This window comes from Bos indicus, chromosome 6 (genome assembly GCF_029378745.1).
Source record: "Bos indicus isolate NIAB-ARS_2022 breed Sahiwal x Tharparkar chromosome 6, NIAB-ARS_B.indTharparkar_mat_pri_1.0, whole genome shotgun sequence".
NCBI lineage: Eukaryota > Metazoa > Chordata > Mammalia > Artiodactyla > Bovidae > Bos > Bos indicus.
Window position 1 is genome coordinate 19,658,287 of NC_091765.1, and position 17,639 is coordinate 19,675,925.

At 38.9% G+C, this 17,639-nt stretch overlaps 1 protein-coding gene across 6 annotated transcripts in view; it reads left to right on the plus strand.

Moving 5' to 3' along the window:
• Positions 1-17,639, plus strand: part of TBCK (TBC1 domain containing kinase) — a 208,922-nt gene that overhangs the window by 13,909 nt on the left and 177,374 nt on the right. For 5 of the 6 annotated variants that reach the window (XM_070791100.1, XM_070791099.1, XM_070791102.1 and 2 more), the window contains exon 3: positions 3,343-3,415. In XM_070791100.1, coding sequence (XP_070647201.1) covers positions 3,343-3,415 — 73 coding nt within the window. Of the gene's footprint in view, positions 1-3,342; positions 3,416-17,639 lie in introns of those variants that run through there. The other variant, XM_070791103.1, reaches the window with a different exon arrangement.

Sequence of the window (17,639 nt, forward strand, 5' to 3'; positions counted from 1 at the left end):
TCCATTACCTCTGGGAGAATCTTTGATATTCTGCCAGGATTATGGGTCTGCTATATTAAAGTAATATTTACTTTAAAGTTCCTTAGGATCCTGAAGCTTTGGCAAACTCTAGTTTATGGAGCTTTGAAGGAGTTTCCTGAAGAAACTTGATAATTTTTTTTTCTAAATCATTGTAAACCTGACAAATTTTATATTAATGCCAAACACTTTAGATATGGAGACTTGTGAATATTAATTTAAAATTATTAATTAATGGAGTATGCACATTTTAGCATATTCTGATGGTCTTTTATATTAAAATCAGTGCTATTGTGGTATTATTACACCTAGTTTACAGAGCAGGCCTATACTTTTCTACACAAGACAGATTTCTATTTAGAAAATGACAGTCATTATATGAGACTTATTCATTTCTAATGGCCACATTGAGCCTTTGCTCAAGTTAACTAATTTAATAGGTATTTTTAAATTAGATGTATATGTTTGAGATATCATGTTAGACACTGGTGATGCATTTTGAACAAGATCAAAATCTTTCCTGCCATCAGGAAATGCATCTAGTATCTAGTAAAGAACAAAGATATTAGATAAAAATGTATACAAATCCTTAGGATTTCAAATAAGTGCTACAAAAGAAAAGTACACTGTGAAATAGATTGTTTTATAGAAGGAGCAAATTGATTTGGGGGACCAGGAAAGTATTTCTGGAGGAAATCACATTTAACTGTATAGTAATAATAATAGCTAACACTTAGTGATTCTTACGTGCCAGGTCCTTATTTTATATTAACTCATTTCAACCTCACAACAGCTCTATGGGTTAGGTCCTTATTTTTCCCCCATTTTGCAGAAGAGGAAACCTTGGCATAGAGAGGTTAGCAAACTAATGAGTATTAAACCTAAAATTTGAGCCCAAACCAAATAGTCTGTGCTCTTAATCACTGTGTTTCATGATAGGAGTTCACTGGGAGAAAAACAGGGAAGATCATGTTAGGCAATGGGAATCCATGTAATAGTACTTTAAGGTAGGAAAGGTGAAGGAAGACCAGTTACCCAGTGTAACTGGAAGTTGGTGAGCAATACACAAAATAACAAAAAACAAGGCTAGACAGGGAGTTACATATTCACTTTTATTAATTATTATTTTAGCACTTAGATTTAATATGAAAATATGTTGGGGGGCAGTAACGATTAATCAGAGATGACTGGTTAAGAGATTGTTGTAGTAATCTAGTAAGAAATGATGTTGGCTTGGACCCAGATTGTGGCAAATGAAGCAAACTGCAGATTCTGTAGACATTTGAGAGATAGAAATAGCAGTGCCTTTTCTTTGGATTTGAGAAATGGAGATTACTCCTAACTTTGTAGCCTGAGCAGCTAGCAGGATAGTGGTACCACTTACTGGTACTAAAGGGAAAGGCTTAAGGAGCAAACTATAAATTCAGTTTGAGTTCTGTTGAGTTTGAGGTGACTTTTATATTAAAGTGAGAAATTGGCTATGGAGTTTAAAAGAGAACTCTGGGCTTGATGTAAAATTTAGGAGTTTTTCAGCCTTGGAAGTAAATAAGGAGAAAACCCAGTTGAAGACCCAGAATCAAAGATGGAGGAACTAGAAGTATTTAAACTTGGGTAGAAGCGTTACCAGTCTACCGAGGAGACTAAGGAAGGTAGCCAGTGAGGTGTAAGGAAAACTGACAGAAATGCTGCTTCCCGTTTTGGTTTTCTGACAGTATTGTTTGCTTTTTTCCTTCTAGATCTTCATAGTTGTGCTAAATCACTTGGAATTCAATTTTGCATGCTTTTTTCTGTATTGAATTGAAGAACTAGACCTTTTTATCTCACAGCTTTCTTTCCTATTAATTTTTTTTTTCTCTTCATTTCATGGTCTTTCAAATTTAATTTTCTTTAGGTTCCTGTTCAGATCACCTGGAGCTCTTTTTTTTTTTTCTCCCTGAAAGTGATGGTAGTCATTTGTAGTAGTTTAAATTTTGTGTTTCAGGTCATTCTATATAATGCCACAACCTCAGTTTGAGCTTCCAAGAAGTGACCCATACAATACCCTGCCCTCACACTTCACTTGGTTGCCTGTACACCATTGTCCGTCATCTCTGCTCTCAGCAGGCCAGATCTGACCTTACCTTGAACCAGTGCTTACTGAGAGTTTTTCCTTTTACTGGATCGCCTCCTCTGAAATTTTTCCTGTCTTCTGCTTTCATTTTTCTACCTTTGCCACCAAACCTCTATGTAGTCATCACTATTTCCGGTCCCGTTTTACTTTACTTCTTTTTCTTGTCTGAGTTTGCCATCTGAGAAGGAAATGGCAACCCACTCCAATATTCTTGCCTGGAAAATCCCATGGACAGAGGAGCCTGGTGGGCTACAATCCACAGGATCACAAAGAGCTGGACGTGACTTAGCGACCAAACCACCACCACCACCACCATTTTGTGTTTACTTTCTTCCTTATCTTAGAACTCATTCTGCATACATATACATAAAACCCCAATTTCCTTTAAAAACTTACTCTCCCCTGAAATGACCTTATCAAATCCCCAGCCACTTGTGAGCCCAATTGCACCTTTCTCTGGTTCCTCTCACGTTGTTTCATCTAGAAAGAAAGAGTTTGTTGATCTGCTACTGTGTCAGACAATGTGTCAATCAATAATTAACTAATGATTACATTAAACATATATGGACTGACCTTCAAAACGGTGCTGACTTATTCTTAGACAGTTGATCTGTTGGAAAATAAAAATTCCATCATACTATATATTGTGCTCACGAAAATTTTATATTATTACTAATCTCAGCAGGCCCCATGATGTTACAAACAATCACAAGTTGATTTTCACTTCCTTCTCCATAATCGTGATTCAGAACATTTCTACTTTTCTCCAGTTTCTGAATTCAGTTTCAGAGACCTTATGTTTGAGCCAGACTGTCAAGACAGTTTGTCCCTAGATCCCAGTTTCCCCTTCACTTCAAAATTTCTTTATATCTTCATCCAAGCTTTTCCTTCTGCTAGCCTGTGTCAGAAGAAGGATTACTTCTTTTTGCCAAAGGTAAACCTTTCCAGCTGTTTTTCCTAATGCACAGGGGAGAAATCATAGAGAAAAACACAAAATGAAGATTGTTATTTGATGTATTGTTTTCTAACACATTTACCTTGTTATTCTAGATATCTGATTTTTATGAAGTTAATATAGACTTTGAATAGCTCTTTTCAAATATCATTTGTACTATATGTTAATATCTTTAGTGGAGTATATTATTGTGTTACTAAAACATTGTATTAATCAAATATAACGTGCCTTTGTTTTTTTTTCTTTTTTCTTCGCTCAGAGAGATTGGTGGTGGTAGCTGAACACTGTGAACGGAGTCTAGAAGACTTGCTCCGTGAAGGGAAACCCGTGAGGTACTGTGTGTAATAGCAGGACAGTTAAATGCAAAGCAGAAACTGGCAAACAAAAAAGCATTGTACCTAGAAACTGCAGGGTCTTAGTTCCTTCTGTTATTTGTTTAATGATAAAATCCGGTTGTAAATTCTCATTTTAGGAAAATTAATTCACAGGCCTCATAGAAATTCAGCATTGACATTATCCAGTGTTCAGCTTTTGTAGGCATTCTGCAAAGTACTTGACAAAAAGTTACCAAAGAGGATATATGTGAAAACTTGAAATCTTTTTAGTACTAAGCTTTTCTTTAACATAGCTGAAGTTAAGAGAATTTTCCAGAGACAAGTACATGGTAACTTCTCACAGGGGACTGGTATTCCTAGGAACATGGTAAAGTGTACAAACTAAGGCCATGTTGAAGAATAGAGAGAAATACTCATCATGGCTTGGGTGGAATCTAATCATACAGTTTAAATTCAGCTATTTCAATGACATATGAAATTTGCTTTCTATCTCAGGCATTTTTGGAAAGAAAAATGTGTGATCTAAACTTTATTGTAAATGTACTATTAAATGAGCTTCTTCACTGATTTTCTGAAATTATCTTAAAATTATGAAAAATATTTTTAATGAATAAAAGTGTACTAAAGCAATGAAGATTGCTTGCCTTGAGCTTTTATATGATTGTAATTATCCATCCTACATTGAACTGCTGCTGCTGCTAAGTCACTTCAGTCGTGTCTGACTCTGTGCGACCCCGTAGACGGCAGCCCACCAGGCTCCCCCGTCCCTGAGATTTTCCAGGCAAGAACACTGAAGTGGGTTGCCATTTCCTTCTCCAACGCATGAAAGTGAAAAGTGAAAGTGAAGTCGCTCAGTCGTGTCTGACTCTTAGCGATCCCATGGACTGCAGCCCACCAGGCTCCTCCATCCCTACATTGAACAAATATTCCTGTTCTTGGTGTCAATACTTTTTAATCATTGCTATATTATAGATAATGATACATCTTTTTCAAGGGTGGAAAAATTTGTGTCTTAATAAATGGTAGTAATTTAATAGCAGCAAAAGAAGTAAGTTAGATAAAAGTATTTTCATTGCTACTTTAAATGGTTTGGTTTAAGTGGTATCTGGAATGCAAGATGCAGATATCAAATCCACTATTGCCTCGCTTGCTTTTTTAGAAAAGTCTAATGTGACCATAGTAATAAAAGTGGCTTTTCTGTATTAAACATAACTTAGTAAATATGTTTTTATAAATATAATTTTTGCATGTCACGAATCTTTGATTATATTTGTTAAAGAGCATATTGCTCTTTGCTCACCAATTTAAATTTATACTTTAATTTATAGGCCACCTATTCTAAAAAAAGAAAAGAAAAATCTTCATGAAAGTTCAGTTCAGTCATTTCCGACTCTTTGTGACCCCATGGACTGCAGCACGCCAGGCCTCCCTGTCCATCGCCAGCTCCCAGAGTTTACTCAAACTCATGTCTGTTGAGTCAGTGATGCCATCCAACCATCTCATCCTCTGTCGTCCCCTTCTCCTCCCCACTTCAATCTTTCCCAGCATCAGGGTCTTTTCAAATGAATCAGTTCTTCGCATCAGGTGGCCAAGGTATTGGAGTTTCATCTTCAACATCAGTCCTTCCAATGAGTATTCAGGACTGATTTCCTTTAGGATGGACTGGTTGGATCTCCTTGCAGTCCAAGGGACTCTCAGGAGTCTTCTCCAACACCACAGTTCAAAAGCATCAATTCTTCTGCGCTCAGCTTTCTTTATAGTCCAGCTCTCATGTATGGAGTCCAACTCAATACCTGACTACTGGAAAAACCATAGCTTTGACTAGATGGACCTTTGCTGGCAAAGTAATGTCTCTGCTTTTGAATATGCTATCTAGGTTGGTCATAACTTTTCTTCCAAGGAGCAAGCATTTTTTAATTTCATGGCTGCAGTCACCATCTGCAGTGATTTTGGAGCCCCCCAAAATAGTCTGTCACTGTTTCCAGTTTCCTCTTCTATTTGCCATGAAGTGATGGGACCGAATGCTGTGATCTTAGTTTTCTGAATGTTGAGTTTTAAGCCAACTTTTTCACTGTCCTCTTTCACTTTCATTAAGAGGCTCTCTAGTTCTTCTTCCCTTTCTGCCATAAGGGTGGTGTCATCTGCATATCTGAGATTATTGATATTTCTCCCGGCAGTCTTGATTCCAGCTTGTGCTTCTTCCAGTCCAGCGTTTCTCATGATGTACTCTGTGCTGCTAAGTCACTTCAGTCATGTCCGACTCTGTGCAACCCCATAGACGGCAGCCTACCAGGCTCTCCCATCCCTGGGATTCTCCAGGCAAGAACACTGGAGTGGGTTGCCATTTCCTTCTCCAATGCATGAAAGTGAAAAGTGAAAGTGAAGTCACTAAGTCGTGTCTGACTCTTAGCGACCCCATGGACTGGAGCCCACCAGGCTCCTCCGTCCATGGGATTTTCAAGGCAAGAGTACTGGAGTGGGTTGCCATTGCCTTCTCCATCTCATACACATTACTCTGTATATAAGTTAAATAAGCAGGGTGACAATATACAGCCTTGACATACTCCTTTTCCTATTTGGAACCAATCTGTTGTTCCATGTCCAGTTCTAACTGTTGCTTCTCGACCTGTATACACATTTCTCAAGAGGCAGGTCAGGTAGTCTGGTATTCCCATCTCTTGAAGAAGTTTCCACAGTTTGTGGTGATCTACACAGTCAAAGGCTTTGGCGTAGTCAATAAAGCAGAAATAGATGTTTTTCTGGAAGTCTCTTGCTATTTCTGTGATCCAGCGGATGTTGGCAATTTGATCTCTGATTTCTCTTCCTTTTCTAAATCCAGCTTTAACATCTGGAAGTTCACGGTTCATGTATTGTTGAAGCCTAGCTTGGAGAATTTTAAGCATTATTTTGCTAGCGTGTGAGATGAGTACAATTGTGCAGTGGTTTGAGCATTCTTTGGCATTGCCTTTCTTTGGGATTGGAATAAAAACTGACCTTTTCCAGTCCTGTGGCCACTGCATCTGTGTGGCACTGGAACGAGTGGCAGTGAGGAGATACCCCATGTCCAAGGTCAGGAGCGGCAGCTGCTCTTAGCTGGAGTGGGTGTGAGGAGATACCCCATGTCCAAGGTCAGATAAAACCCAGTAAGACACTAGGAGCTGGAGCAGCTGTGAGGAGATACCCCAGGCCCAAGGGCAAAGGAGAATCCCCAGCAAGATGGTAGGAGGGGCGAATTTGTGTTTAGAATCAAACCCTATTCCCACCAGAGACGCTCAGAGGGCTCAAACAAACCTTGTGCACACCAGGACCCAGAGACCCCACAGAGACTGAGACTCCTAGGTAGAGGAGCCCCTTAAATTTGTACCCAAGAGGTATCTCATTTGCCTCCTTGTAGTCCCGCCCTGCCTTGGTATTCAATCAAGAAAATGCATGTCCAACAAAATATTTGCACAAGAATGCTTCCAGAAACCTAGTAGCCCCAAATTGGGAAGAATTCAAATGTCCATCAATGGGAGGATAGGTAAGCAGATCGCAGTATGTTAATCAACAATAAAGTGGAATCAACTACTGATATACACAACATGATGAACCTTAGAAACATTATGGTGAGCAAAAGAAAGCAGATACGAAAGTCATATTCTTCTAATTACATGAAGTTTTAAAACAATTAAAACTCATCTACAATGGTAGATATGAAAACAGTGCTTGACCCTGGTTGGGCAGTGGGAATACAGGAACTGATTCCAAGTGGCCTTGAGGGAACTTGCTGGGGAATCGACATTTTTACATCTTGATTGGGGTATTACTTATATAGTACATATACTTGCAAAAGTTGTCAAAATTCACTGACATGTATGTCTTAAGAACATGCATTTCACCTATGTAAATTATACCTCAAAAACTTTTAAGAGCCTGTTGAGATATTTACTTGGCTTGGATTGTGAGTCTCTCATATAGCAACAATATTTGTTGTTAATGAAGATGCTTCATCCAGTGACATACTTTTGTATTTTTTTGTTTCTATAAGAAGAATTAGTATGAATTAGTTATTGTTGAGTAACAAACTACTTCAGCACTTAGCAGCTTAAAACAATAATAAGCGTTTATCAATTTATATAATTTCCCTGGGTCAGGAATTCAGGAATGTTCAGCTGAGTGGATTTTTAGCTCAGGATCTCATGTCTGTGCAGTCAGTGTATCAGCTGGGGCTGTAGTCATCTGAAACCTCCATTAGGGATTCGAGATCTGTTTCTAAGTTAGCTCACTCATTTGGTGCTGATTGTTGACAGGAGGTTTAATTTCCTCCCTGTCTTGAGGGCCTTTCTGCAGACCTCTTGGCTGAATTCTTGCAGTATGGTGGTTGGCCTTTCCTAGAGTGAGTGAGTGAGCGGTCTAAGAGATGAGAGGAAACAAAGTGGAACCTGCAATGCCTTTTATGACCTCGCCTCAGGAGCGAGGTCTTATTGGATAGAAAGGTCGGCCGTTAACTCTATTCATTTGGGAGTAGACAACACAAGAATGTGAATCCCAGGAATCCAGGGGCATTGGGGGTCATCTTAGAGGCCGGCTATCACAGAAGTCTTGAAGATCATACAAGTATTAAAAAATCTGGGGGCGGGGCATGGGAATGAAATACTAAATCAACATTAACACTAACTGAAAAATAAAGTTCCCAAAATTATTCAGTACTCATTTAGGGCACTTGGGATGGAAGAAAGGAAGACGTTTACACCAGGAAGAGGGGATAAACAACTAAGGGCATGTCCAGAAGTACCAGAGGACATAGCTCTGCTGCAACTGGAATTGCTTTACATCATCTAAATTGATGTTACCCAAGGTCTTATGCTCCCAGCCATTGCTGGGGACTCTTTAAACCACAAGCAGAGTAGTTCTCTGTCATCAGGATGGTAGTAACTGTAGGATGTTCCTTCTGATCTCCACGTTTCCTCTCTGCCCATATACTGATGCATCCTTCTTGGACTTACTAAAAGAACTGAAGGAGAAGCCGGTGACTCAGAAGACAAATTTCCGTTTTCATCATTTTATCTCAACTCTGTCCTTTTACTTTATTTACATTTGTATTGTATAAGGACACAATTGCCATTGTTTTACCAATAAGATTAAATCCATTAGCTCATGAAAAGTTTTACTTTTCTGTTCCTGTCATTGTTTATCCTTGTTTTAGAGATAATAAATCTCATAGTGTTAAACACCATTAGTCTCAACAGTGTACAGGTATAAAGAGGCCACCTTTCTTTAATGCCTTTGTATATGTCTTCATGAGGATGAAATGTTATAGGTGGATGCATATTCTTTGAGTAGTTAGTGGAACATCAATAGGATTAAATGCAAATTTCATATTGTCTTTCATGCCATTTACATAGTCTTCCTCATTTATTTAAAAGAGTCCTTGATAGTCTTACAGGTCTTTGTAATTTCTTCAAGTAAGATATGTTTAAACATTTATGTAAACGACTTTTTAAAATCATTTTGGCACTAGATTAAAATTCAGTATTTCCCTTGCTTGTTTTGGAATATAACATTCAGCACTTGCCACCTTTGAGTAAAAATGCTTCTGTCGGGCTCAGTTCCAAGTTGTTATCTGATCTATCCATCTAAATTATCTTTGTTGTAAACTATTTGACTTTCCACATATTTGCATTAATTTTGTCTCCAGTAACAGAGCTGTTTCATGTGCAGAGTTGATGTGCTACAATTTTAATTAATTCTATAACTTGTTTGTGGAAAGTAAGAAGATGTTCTTATGGCTTATAAATCAGTTCTTTCCCTTAACTGCCAAAAGTAAGCATCCTGCACCTGTAAGAAAGGCTGATGAAAAGTAAACAGGAAATCTATTTAGATGGGTTTGCTGTTTGAGACCCATGATTTTTACTTGTCCATCTGTCTCTGTTGCAAAACTGTAAGTGTCCACTTGTCTGGTAGCTCAGTTCAGTTCAGTCGGTCAGTCGTGTCCGACTCTTTGCGACCCCATGAATCGCAGCACACCAGGCCTCCCTGTCCATCACCAACCCCCGGAGTTCACTCAGACTCACGTCCATCGAGTCAGTGATGCCATCCAGCCATCTCATCCTCTGCCGTCCCCTTCTCCTCCTGCCCCCAATCCCTGCCAGCATCAGGGTCTTTTCCAATGAGTCAGTTCTTCGCATGAGGTGGCCAAAGTATTGGAGTTTCAGCTTCAGCATCAGTCCTTCCAATGAACACCCAGGACTGATCTCCTTTCGGATGGACTGGTTGGATCTCCTTGTAGACCAAGCTATTTGCAGTTAATTATCCAAACTTAAGCATCATTTAAGGCATCGATCTTACTGGATTTATATTTTAAAGAAAATTTTGCATCTTCTGTAAAATCATTGGTTCAAGGAATAGACTAATGAAAACTAGAAACTTAAGTAAGAGTCTGGTGTCAATTTACTCACTAATTTTTTTCACAATAAATTTAGTATCTTTAAAGCAATATGTGTACTAAAACATTATGATAGTAATTTGTACCACAACTGTATTGTAATTTAAGACTATCTGGAGTTTTCAGATCTCACTAGAAAATTGTGTTCTTTTTATAATTTTAATAGCCATAAAATGCTTTCAAGAATTCATGTTATCCAAACCAAAGATAATAATTTTGTACTATGACCTGGAACTAATTAATGAGTCAGTCTTTTATGAATTAATGTTATTTGTGGGGTTAGTTTGCTAACTTGTCTTGAAAGAGGAAACTCACCATTTTCTTTAGAATCTATTCAAGCTTGAATCTAAGGAATTAATTTTTAGAGTTTGCTGCTCTCTTTTCAGTGGTTTTTATATGTTACTTGTGCCAGAGTTCTCTCTCGCCAGTATTCTCTCCAGTTTCAGTTAAATGATCAAAATTATTTTCTGGAAACATAGAAGCATGGAATTCAATTAAACTCCTATAACCAGTACATTTCAAGGAAAAAAAAAAAATAGTGTTTGAAAGATTTGTTTGAAGTCATCTCATATTTGGTGCCTGTGAATCTATTTAATTGCTACCCTAAAGCCAGATTCAAGATACCGAAAAGTGGAAAATCTTAAACTGTATCTCATTTCTAAAATATTTTCCAGAGAATATTTAAAAAGAGGTAACACCTTTGTCACTCCCATTAAAGTAAGCATGAGGAAAATGGCTTGCCTTTTAAGTCTAGGTGTTATTTGGAAAGTATTTCCCGATAGAGCATGTACTTTTTCTTAATCTATAAAAGTGCCAGCAAGTAGAGTTCATAGACAGATATTCAGCAGAGTTTTGGCACTGGAGGTAAAGTTCCTGCATTGTCCTCAAATTTTCAAGTGAAGGCAGGGTGAGTAGTGCAGGCATATTTCTTTAATAAAAGGTAGTTTGTCATATGTTTTTAGGGTTATGGTTTTGAAAATTTACCAGAGAAACATCAGCATTGCAGAGGTTATATGTGAAACTTTGATGGGAAGCAGGCTGTGTCTGCAGTTGTTCACTAGCTTGATGGAAAACATGATCTGACTTACTCAATGAGTAAGTTTTATTTGCCCCTATTAAAAGACTGCTCACTCACTGATTTAGATATTCCAAAGGTTTTTTGAACACATTCTAGAGTATGTTCCACAGATGGATAATGAGCCACAGGTCACTGTCATCAGAAATAGGTAGTAGATACTCTTATTTTAGAATATAACCTGAGAGTAGAAGTTAAGACTTTTGTACACATTTTTTGCCTTCAAGGGCCCTAGTTTCAGAATGCATTAGAAATTACAGTAGAGTCAAGTAACTTAGAGATTTATGTAATTGATATTTATTTTTCTTCTAGGTTTACTTGTTTTGTTTAAAGACAGATTCTCCGGGCAAGAATAGTGGAATGGGTGGGTTACCATACCCTCCTTCAGGGGATCTTCCCAACCCCTGAATCGAACCCAGGTCTCCTGCACTGCAAACAGATTCTTTACCATCTGAGCCACCAGGGAAGCCCTAAAGGCAGAAAATAATGCCCCAAAAAGATGCTTTTCACTCAGGCATGGCATCTTGCAGCTATCTTTTACTTTCTCTCTCTTTTGTACTATTTATACCGTTTGTCACTGAGTATTGTTCATACACCCTTGGTGATATTTTGCTGTCCTCTACATTCTTTAGTTAGGCCTTTATTAACAAAGAGTTTGACTATTGCGTTGCAACATTCTCTTAACTGCTCATACTGCCTTTAGTTTTTCCACACTCCAGTTACTTCTACTTTCTACTGCTATAAGAGTATTGTTAAAGATCAGTGCATGCTAAGTTGCTTCAGTTGTGCCAACTCCTTGAGACCCTATGGACTTTTGCTTGCCAGGCTCCTCTGTCTATGGGATTCCCCAACAGGAATATGGGAGTGGATTGCCATTTGCATTTCTGCTAAAAACATCTGGTGGCTCTGTGTATGTGTGTTTGTGTGTTTGTGAAGAAAATGCATTTTATAGCCATTGGATTTGCCTTCAGACTCTCTAAATTATTTCCAAAGAGTGTCTGAGTTTTTCAAGTAGTTTTTACTGTTGCCAATATATGATTGAAGAGATTGAGTGCCACAGAATTGAAGTGTACCAAGAATACCAAGCTGTGTTTTTGCCCAGTGGTATATCTCTAGTCTTTGGCACAATGTACATAACACTTCTTCAAGTAATTCACTTACCTCTGTCCCCTTCTATACCTTATCACTGAACCAAAGCAAAAACTATATTTTCTCCAAGTTCCTTCTTTACAGTGTATCTCTAATTGTAAGGTACCTTTCCCCTTCTAGCTTATAATTATTTTCCTGCAGTTATTTAATTAAGGAAGGTATAGCTTCCTTTCCAGAGAAGGCAATGGCAAGCCACTCCAGTACTCTTGCCTAGAAAATCCCATGGATGGAGGAGCCTGGTAGGCTGCAGTCCATGGGGTTGCTACGAGTTGGACGCGACTGAGCGACTTTACTTTCACTTTTCACTTTCATGCAATGGAGAAGGCAGTGGCAACCCACTCCAGTGTTCCTGCCTGGAGAATCCCAGGGATGGCAGAGCCTGGTGGGCTGCCGTCTATGGGGTCGCACAGAGTCGGACACGACTGAAGCAACTTAGCAGCAGCAGCAGCTTCCTTTCCTTTAATTAACCGTACATTTTAACATGCATACAGTATTTTTAAATTTTTCTGTCTTCCAAAGTTGTTAGCATAAGAGTTTATGTATAATTAATGTGTTAAAAATTAACTGTTGAATGAACTAATATTTTAGTTTAGTCATGCAGTTGAATTCCAGTTCCCGATTATCATCCTTTTAATCATGTGTCATAATTCTGTTTCCCAAACAAATGAGTTTTGGTGAAAGTAAGATATAAATGTATCTTAGCAACTTATTCTTTTATTGGAAATACATTTATTTCCAAGATTTTTGTTTGTTTGTTTTCTTTAAAAATGGAGGGCTTCCCAGGTGGTGCTACTGGTAAAGAATCTGCCTGCAATGCAGGAGACAAGACATGAGATGCAAGTTTGATCCCTGGGTCAGGACGATCTCCTGGAGAAGGGAATGACTACCCATTCCCGTATTCTTGCATGGAGAATTCCATGGACAGAGGAGCCTGGCAGGTGACTGTGGTCATAAAGGGTCAGACATGACTGAGTGACTAAATTTTTTTTTTTTGGAATGATTAAAGGAGACAAACTGTCGATTTCCTTTCTCATGACTCTGGAGAATTCACTTCTAAGCTCATGCAGGTTGTTGGCAGAATTCAGTTCCTTGCAATTGTAGGACTGATTTCCCCATTTTCCTTGATTACTATCAGTGAGGGGCTCTCTCAGCTTCTGAAAGTCATCTTCATTCCTTATCATGTGGCTGTCTCCATCTCCAAAGCCAGCAATGGAGAATATCCCTCATATCACATCTTGCTCATTGCTGGCTTATTCCCATTGTTGGTAGAATTTGGTTCCACACACTTGTAGGACTGAGATCCCTGTTTCCTTGCTGGCTGTTGGCCTAAACAGCCATCTTAGCTTCTAGAGGCTGCCACCATTCCTATGTCTCTAACCTCTAGATCCAGATTTCAAGGGCTCCTGTGATGAGTTCAGCTACACCATAGAATATAACATGATCATTAAAGTAAAATCTATCCTATTCATCATCTTGGGGATTATGCCAGGTGGACATCAGAAAGTTTGCATTTGGGGAACCATGTTGGAATCCTCTCTACCACAATTTGGTTAGTAAAAATTTGAGAAAAAAATTTTAATTTTATAGCAAGTGTCATTTGGCATTCTCTTTTGTATTAGTAAGTCATTTTGGCTGAGATGGTGGGAACTGTGATGTGTCCGGGGTCACCAGTGCCCAGCTTCAGTGATTCAATAGAAGCACTCACAGAACTCAGATGTTATTTTACTCATGGTTTCATTATACTCACTGCAGCAAAGCAGTACAAAGCGAAATCCAACAAAGAGAAAACTGTAGGGCAAGATAATGGTGGAAACCAGGCCCAAAGCTTTCCCGAGTTTCTCTCCCAGGAGAGTTGTAGAAGATGTACTTAATTTCTCCAACGAAAAAAATGTGACAATATGTGCAAACTATTGCCTATTAGAGAAACTTGTCTGAGCCTAGGAGGAATTTTATTGGTGGTTGGTCACAGAGGTACCTAACACCTGTGTGACTGATTGCAGTTAATGATGCTCCAGACCCCCCCAGAAGGAAAGCAGGTGTTCAACATAAATCACATTGTTTGCACAAGCTATTTAGACAAGCTTCAGTGATTCAAGGCCTCAAATGGGCAAAACTTATCAGTTAAGTTTTCCAAGAGCATAATTCCCCAAAGCCCTAGGAAAATAGGCACCTTTGGGAGAATGTGCAAGATTTGAGATTGATGAGAGATTCCTTTGTGAGGAAGTATTAAAGTAGATTTTATAGCTACTCCAGTAATTCAGGAAATATGTTGTGACTACAGAACAGCGATTGCTGGTCTTGTTCAGTTAGGGTTGTGTACACTTTTTTTCACCCATCAACAAAATATTAGCTCTCCTTTGTTACTGAAACACATTGCCACAAACATAGCAGCTTAAAACAACACAAATTCATTACCTCATGGTTCTGTAGATCAAAAGTCTGTTGGGTTTGGGTGGATTCTCTGCTTCAGGTCTGGCAAAGGCAAAATCAAAGTGTTGACACAGGTTATTTCCTCTAGAGGCCCTAAGGAAGAATCCATTTCCAAGCTTATTCCCGTTGGTGGTGGTATTTAGTTTCACACAGATGTAGGACTGAGATCCCTGTTTCCTTTCTGGCTGTTGGCCAGGAGTTGCTTTTAGCTTCTAGAGGCTACCACCATGCCCTGGCTCGTGGCCCCATTCCATCATTTTCAAAGCTAGTAGCAGCAGGCCCACTTCTTCTGAGGCTTTGAATCTCTGACCTCTTCAGCCACCCTCTCTGACTTTTCTGCTCTGCTTTTCTACTTTAAGGATTCATGTGATTACTGTGGCCCACCTGGAAAATTTGGGGTACTCTCCCTATATAAAATTAGCTGATTAGCAACATAATTCCATCTGCAAAGACCCTTTCCAGCTGCATCTAGACTGGTGGTTGAATTAAAACCCTGGTGACAAGACTCTTGGGAGGATTCTGCATACTACATTCTTTAAACACGTAATTACCAAAGTTTTCCCGCCACACTTGTATCTGAATTCCATATTCTTAATTATACCTCAATTTCTGAAAAGATAAATGAGGGGATTCCATGGCAGTCCAGTAGTTAGAACTCTGTGCTTTCACTGCTGTGGGCCCAGGTTCTATCCCTGGTCAGGGAAGGAAGATCCCACAAGCTGTGTGGCATGGCTAAAAAATAAAATGATTAATTAATTAATTAAGCAATAATCCTTTCAACAATTAGAAGCATGTTTAACTTCTGTATTATTGTCAAAAGAATTTTTTTCTGAGTCATTCAAGTTGTCAGTTATCTTAAGGAAAAAAATCAACCTTTAATAAGGTTTAAATTCAAACTGTCTTATATGCCATTTTCCAGAATTATAGTCAAGAGTAAAGTAAACCCTTTGTTGTTAATATAAAATTCCTTTTGTGGAGAGGGAGCTACTTCAGTGTCTATGTACAAAAAGACTGGCCAGAGACCATATAAATATGTTGATATAGAGTGCTGACCTGTTGTTTTCCATTCAGTTCAGTTCAGTTCAGTTCAGTCACTCAGTTGTGTCCGACTCTTTGTGACCCCATGAATCGCAGCACACCAGGCCTCCCTGTCCATCACCAACTCCTGGAGTTCACTCAGACTCACGTCCATCGAGTCAGTGATGCCATCCAGCCATTTCATCCTCTGTCATCCCCTTTTCCTCCTGCCCCCAATCCCTCCCAGCATCAGAGTCTTTTCCAATGAGTCAACTCTTCACATGAGGTGGCCAAAGTACTGGAGTTTCAGCCTTAGCATCATTCCTTCCAAAGCACACCCAGGACTGATCTCCTTCAGAATGGACTGGTTGGATCTCCTTGCAGTCCAAGGGACTCTCAAGAGTCTTCTCCAACACCACAGTTCAAAAGCATCAATTCTTCAGTGCTCAGCTTTCTTCACAGTCCAACTCTCACATCCATACATGACCACTGGAAAAACCATAGCCTTGACTAGATGGACCTTTGTTGGCAAAGTAATGTCTCTGCTTTTGAATATGCTCTCTAGGTTGGTCATAACTTTTCTTCCAAGGAGTAAGCGTCTTTTAATTTCATGGCTGCAGTCACCATCTGCAGTGATTTTGGAGCCCCCAAAAATAAAGTCTGACACTGTTTCCCTATCTATTTGCCATGAAGTGATGGGACCGGATGCCATGATCTTCGTTTTCTGAAACACTTTTTTATTTTTTAGGCCAAATACATCTTCAATTGAAAGTTTTAGTGAAGTAATAGGTACATGCTATTTTGATAGAAAGCATGAGTGAGTGCACAAGAGTAAGGAACTAGAGTAAGGAAGAAAGAGAAGACTGGATTTGGGATGGGGAATATTTGTAATAGAGATTATAAACTCATTTGAGGTTGCTGCTGCTAAGTCGCTTCAGTCATGTCCGACTCTGTGCGACCCCATAAACAGCAGCCCACTAGGCTCCCCCGTCCCTGGGATTCTCCAGGCAAGAACACTGGAGTGGGTTGCCATTTCCTTCTCCAACGCATGAAAGTGAAAAGTGAAAGCGAAGTCGCTCAGTCGTGTCCGATTCCTAGCGACCCCATGGACTGCAACCTACCAGGCTCCTCTGCCCATGGGTTTGCCAGGCAAGAGTACTGGAGTGGGGTTAGGCAGGTAATTTAAGTGAGTAAAGTATACCGAACTGAAACTGGGTTAAACTGGAAAGCAGGTAACATTGAAAAGAGGCAGCTAATCTTCATTCGGGAGCTGCAGCCTCATGTTGCCTTGTGAGAATGTGTCCTGGTGTTACCGTCTCTTTCAGATTTTCTAAAGGACTTAGATTCTAGATTCTTATATGAGAACCTCTGAATTTCTTAACATTTTCAACTAGTTAAAAAGTTTTAAAACACCGTGACCCAAGCAAAACAAAGTAATGAGCTAAATTTGGCCAATGGGCAGCCAGTTTACAATAGCTGGTCTAAGAATCTTAAGTTATTGCTGGCAGAAACTTTATGGTTTATCTGATTTAAATGAATGGGGGTCATGTTGAAAAGAAGGGAAAAGTACTGGTTTTTCTTTTTAACTTTTAAGAGTCATTCACTTATTTAACACATTGGAAAGAAAAGGTGAAATATCTGGCTTTTCTAATTTTACTAGTGTGGTGGGAATTATATACTTGTAAAAGATTGTTTTTTGTTTTAATAATAGAATGATCTGAGAATGATCGGACCCATCTGTGTTGGAAATTATTTTCACCTATGAAAACTTTATGCTTTAAAAAAATCTGTATAGCCTCAGTGGTCAACTGTCACAGCATTTTTTCCATTTACTGATTGTTTTGCCTCTTATTAAGCAAATTAATTCCTTCAGTGAGTGAGGACATTTCAGTAAACTAACTCAGATAGGAGTTACACTGACTTTAAGGGAACACCTTGAATTTTATTCTGTGGTATTATCTGTACCCATGAAAAACAAAAGAAGGAGCAGATAGTAATTAAATTAACCAGTCCAATTTCCTATTAGGAATGTTTGAAAAGCAGAAACTGCTGAGTTGATAAATTATAAGATGTCAACACATAAAAGAACACAAATAAGTACTTGCAATAAGTATGTAAGAAGCTCA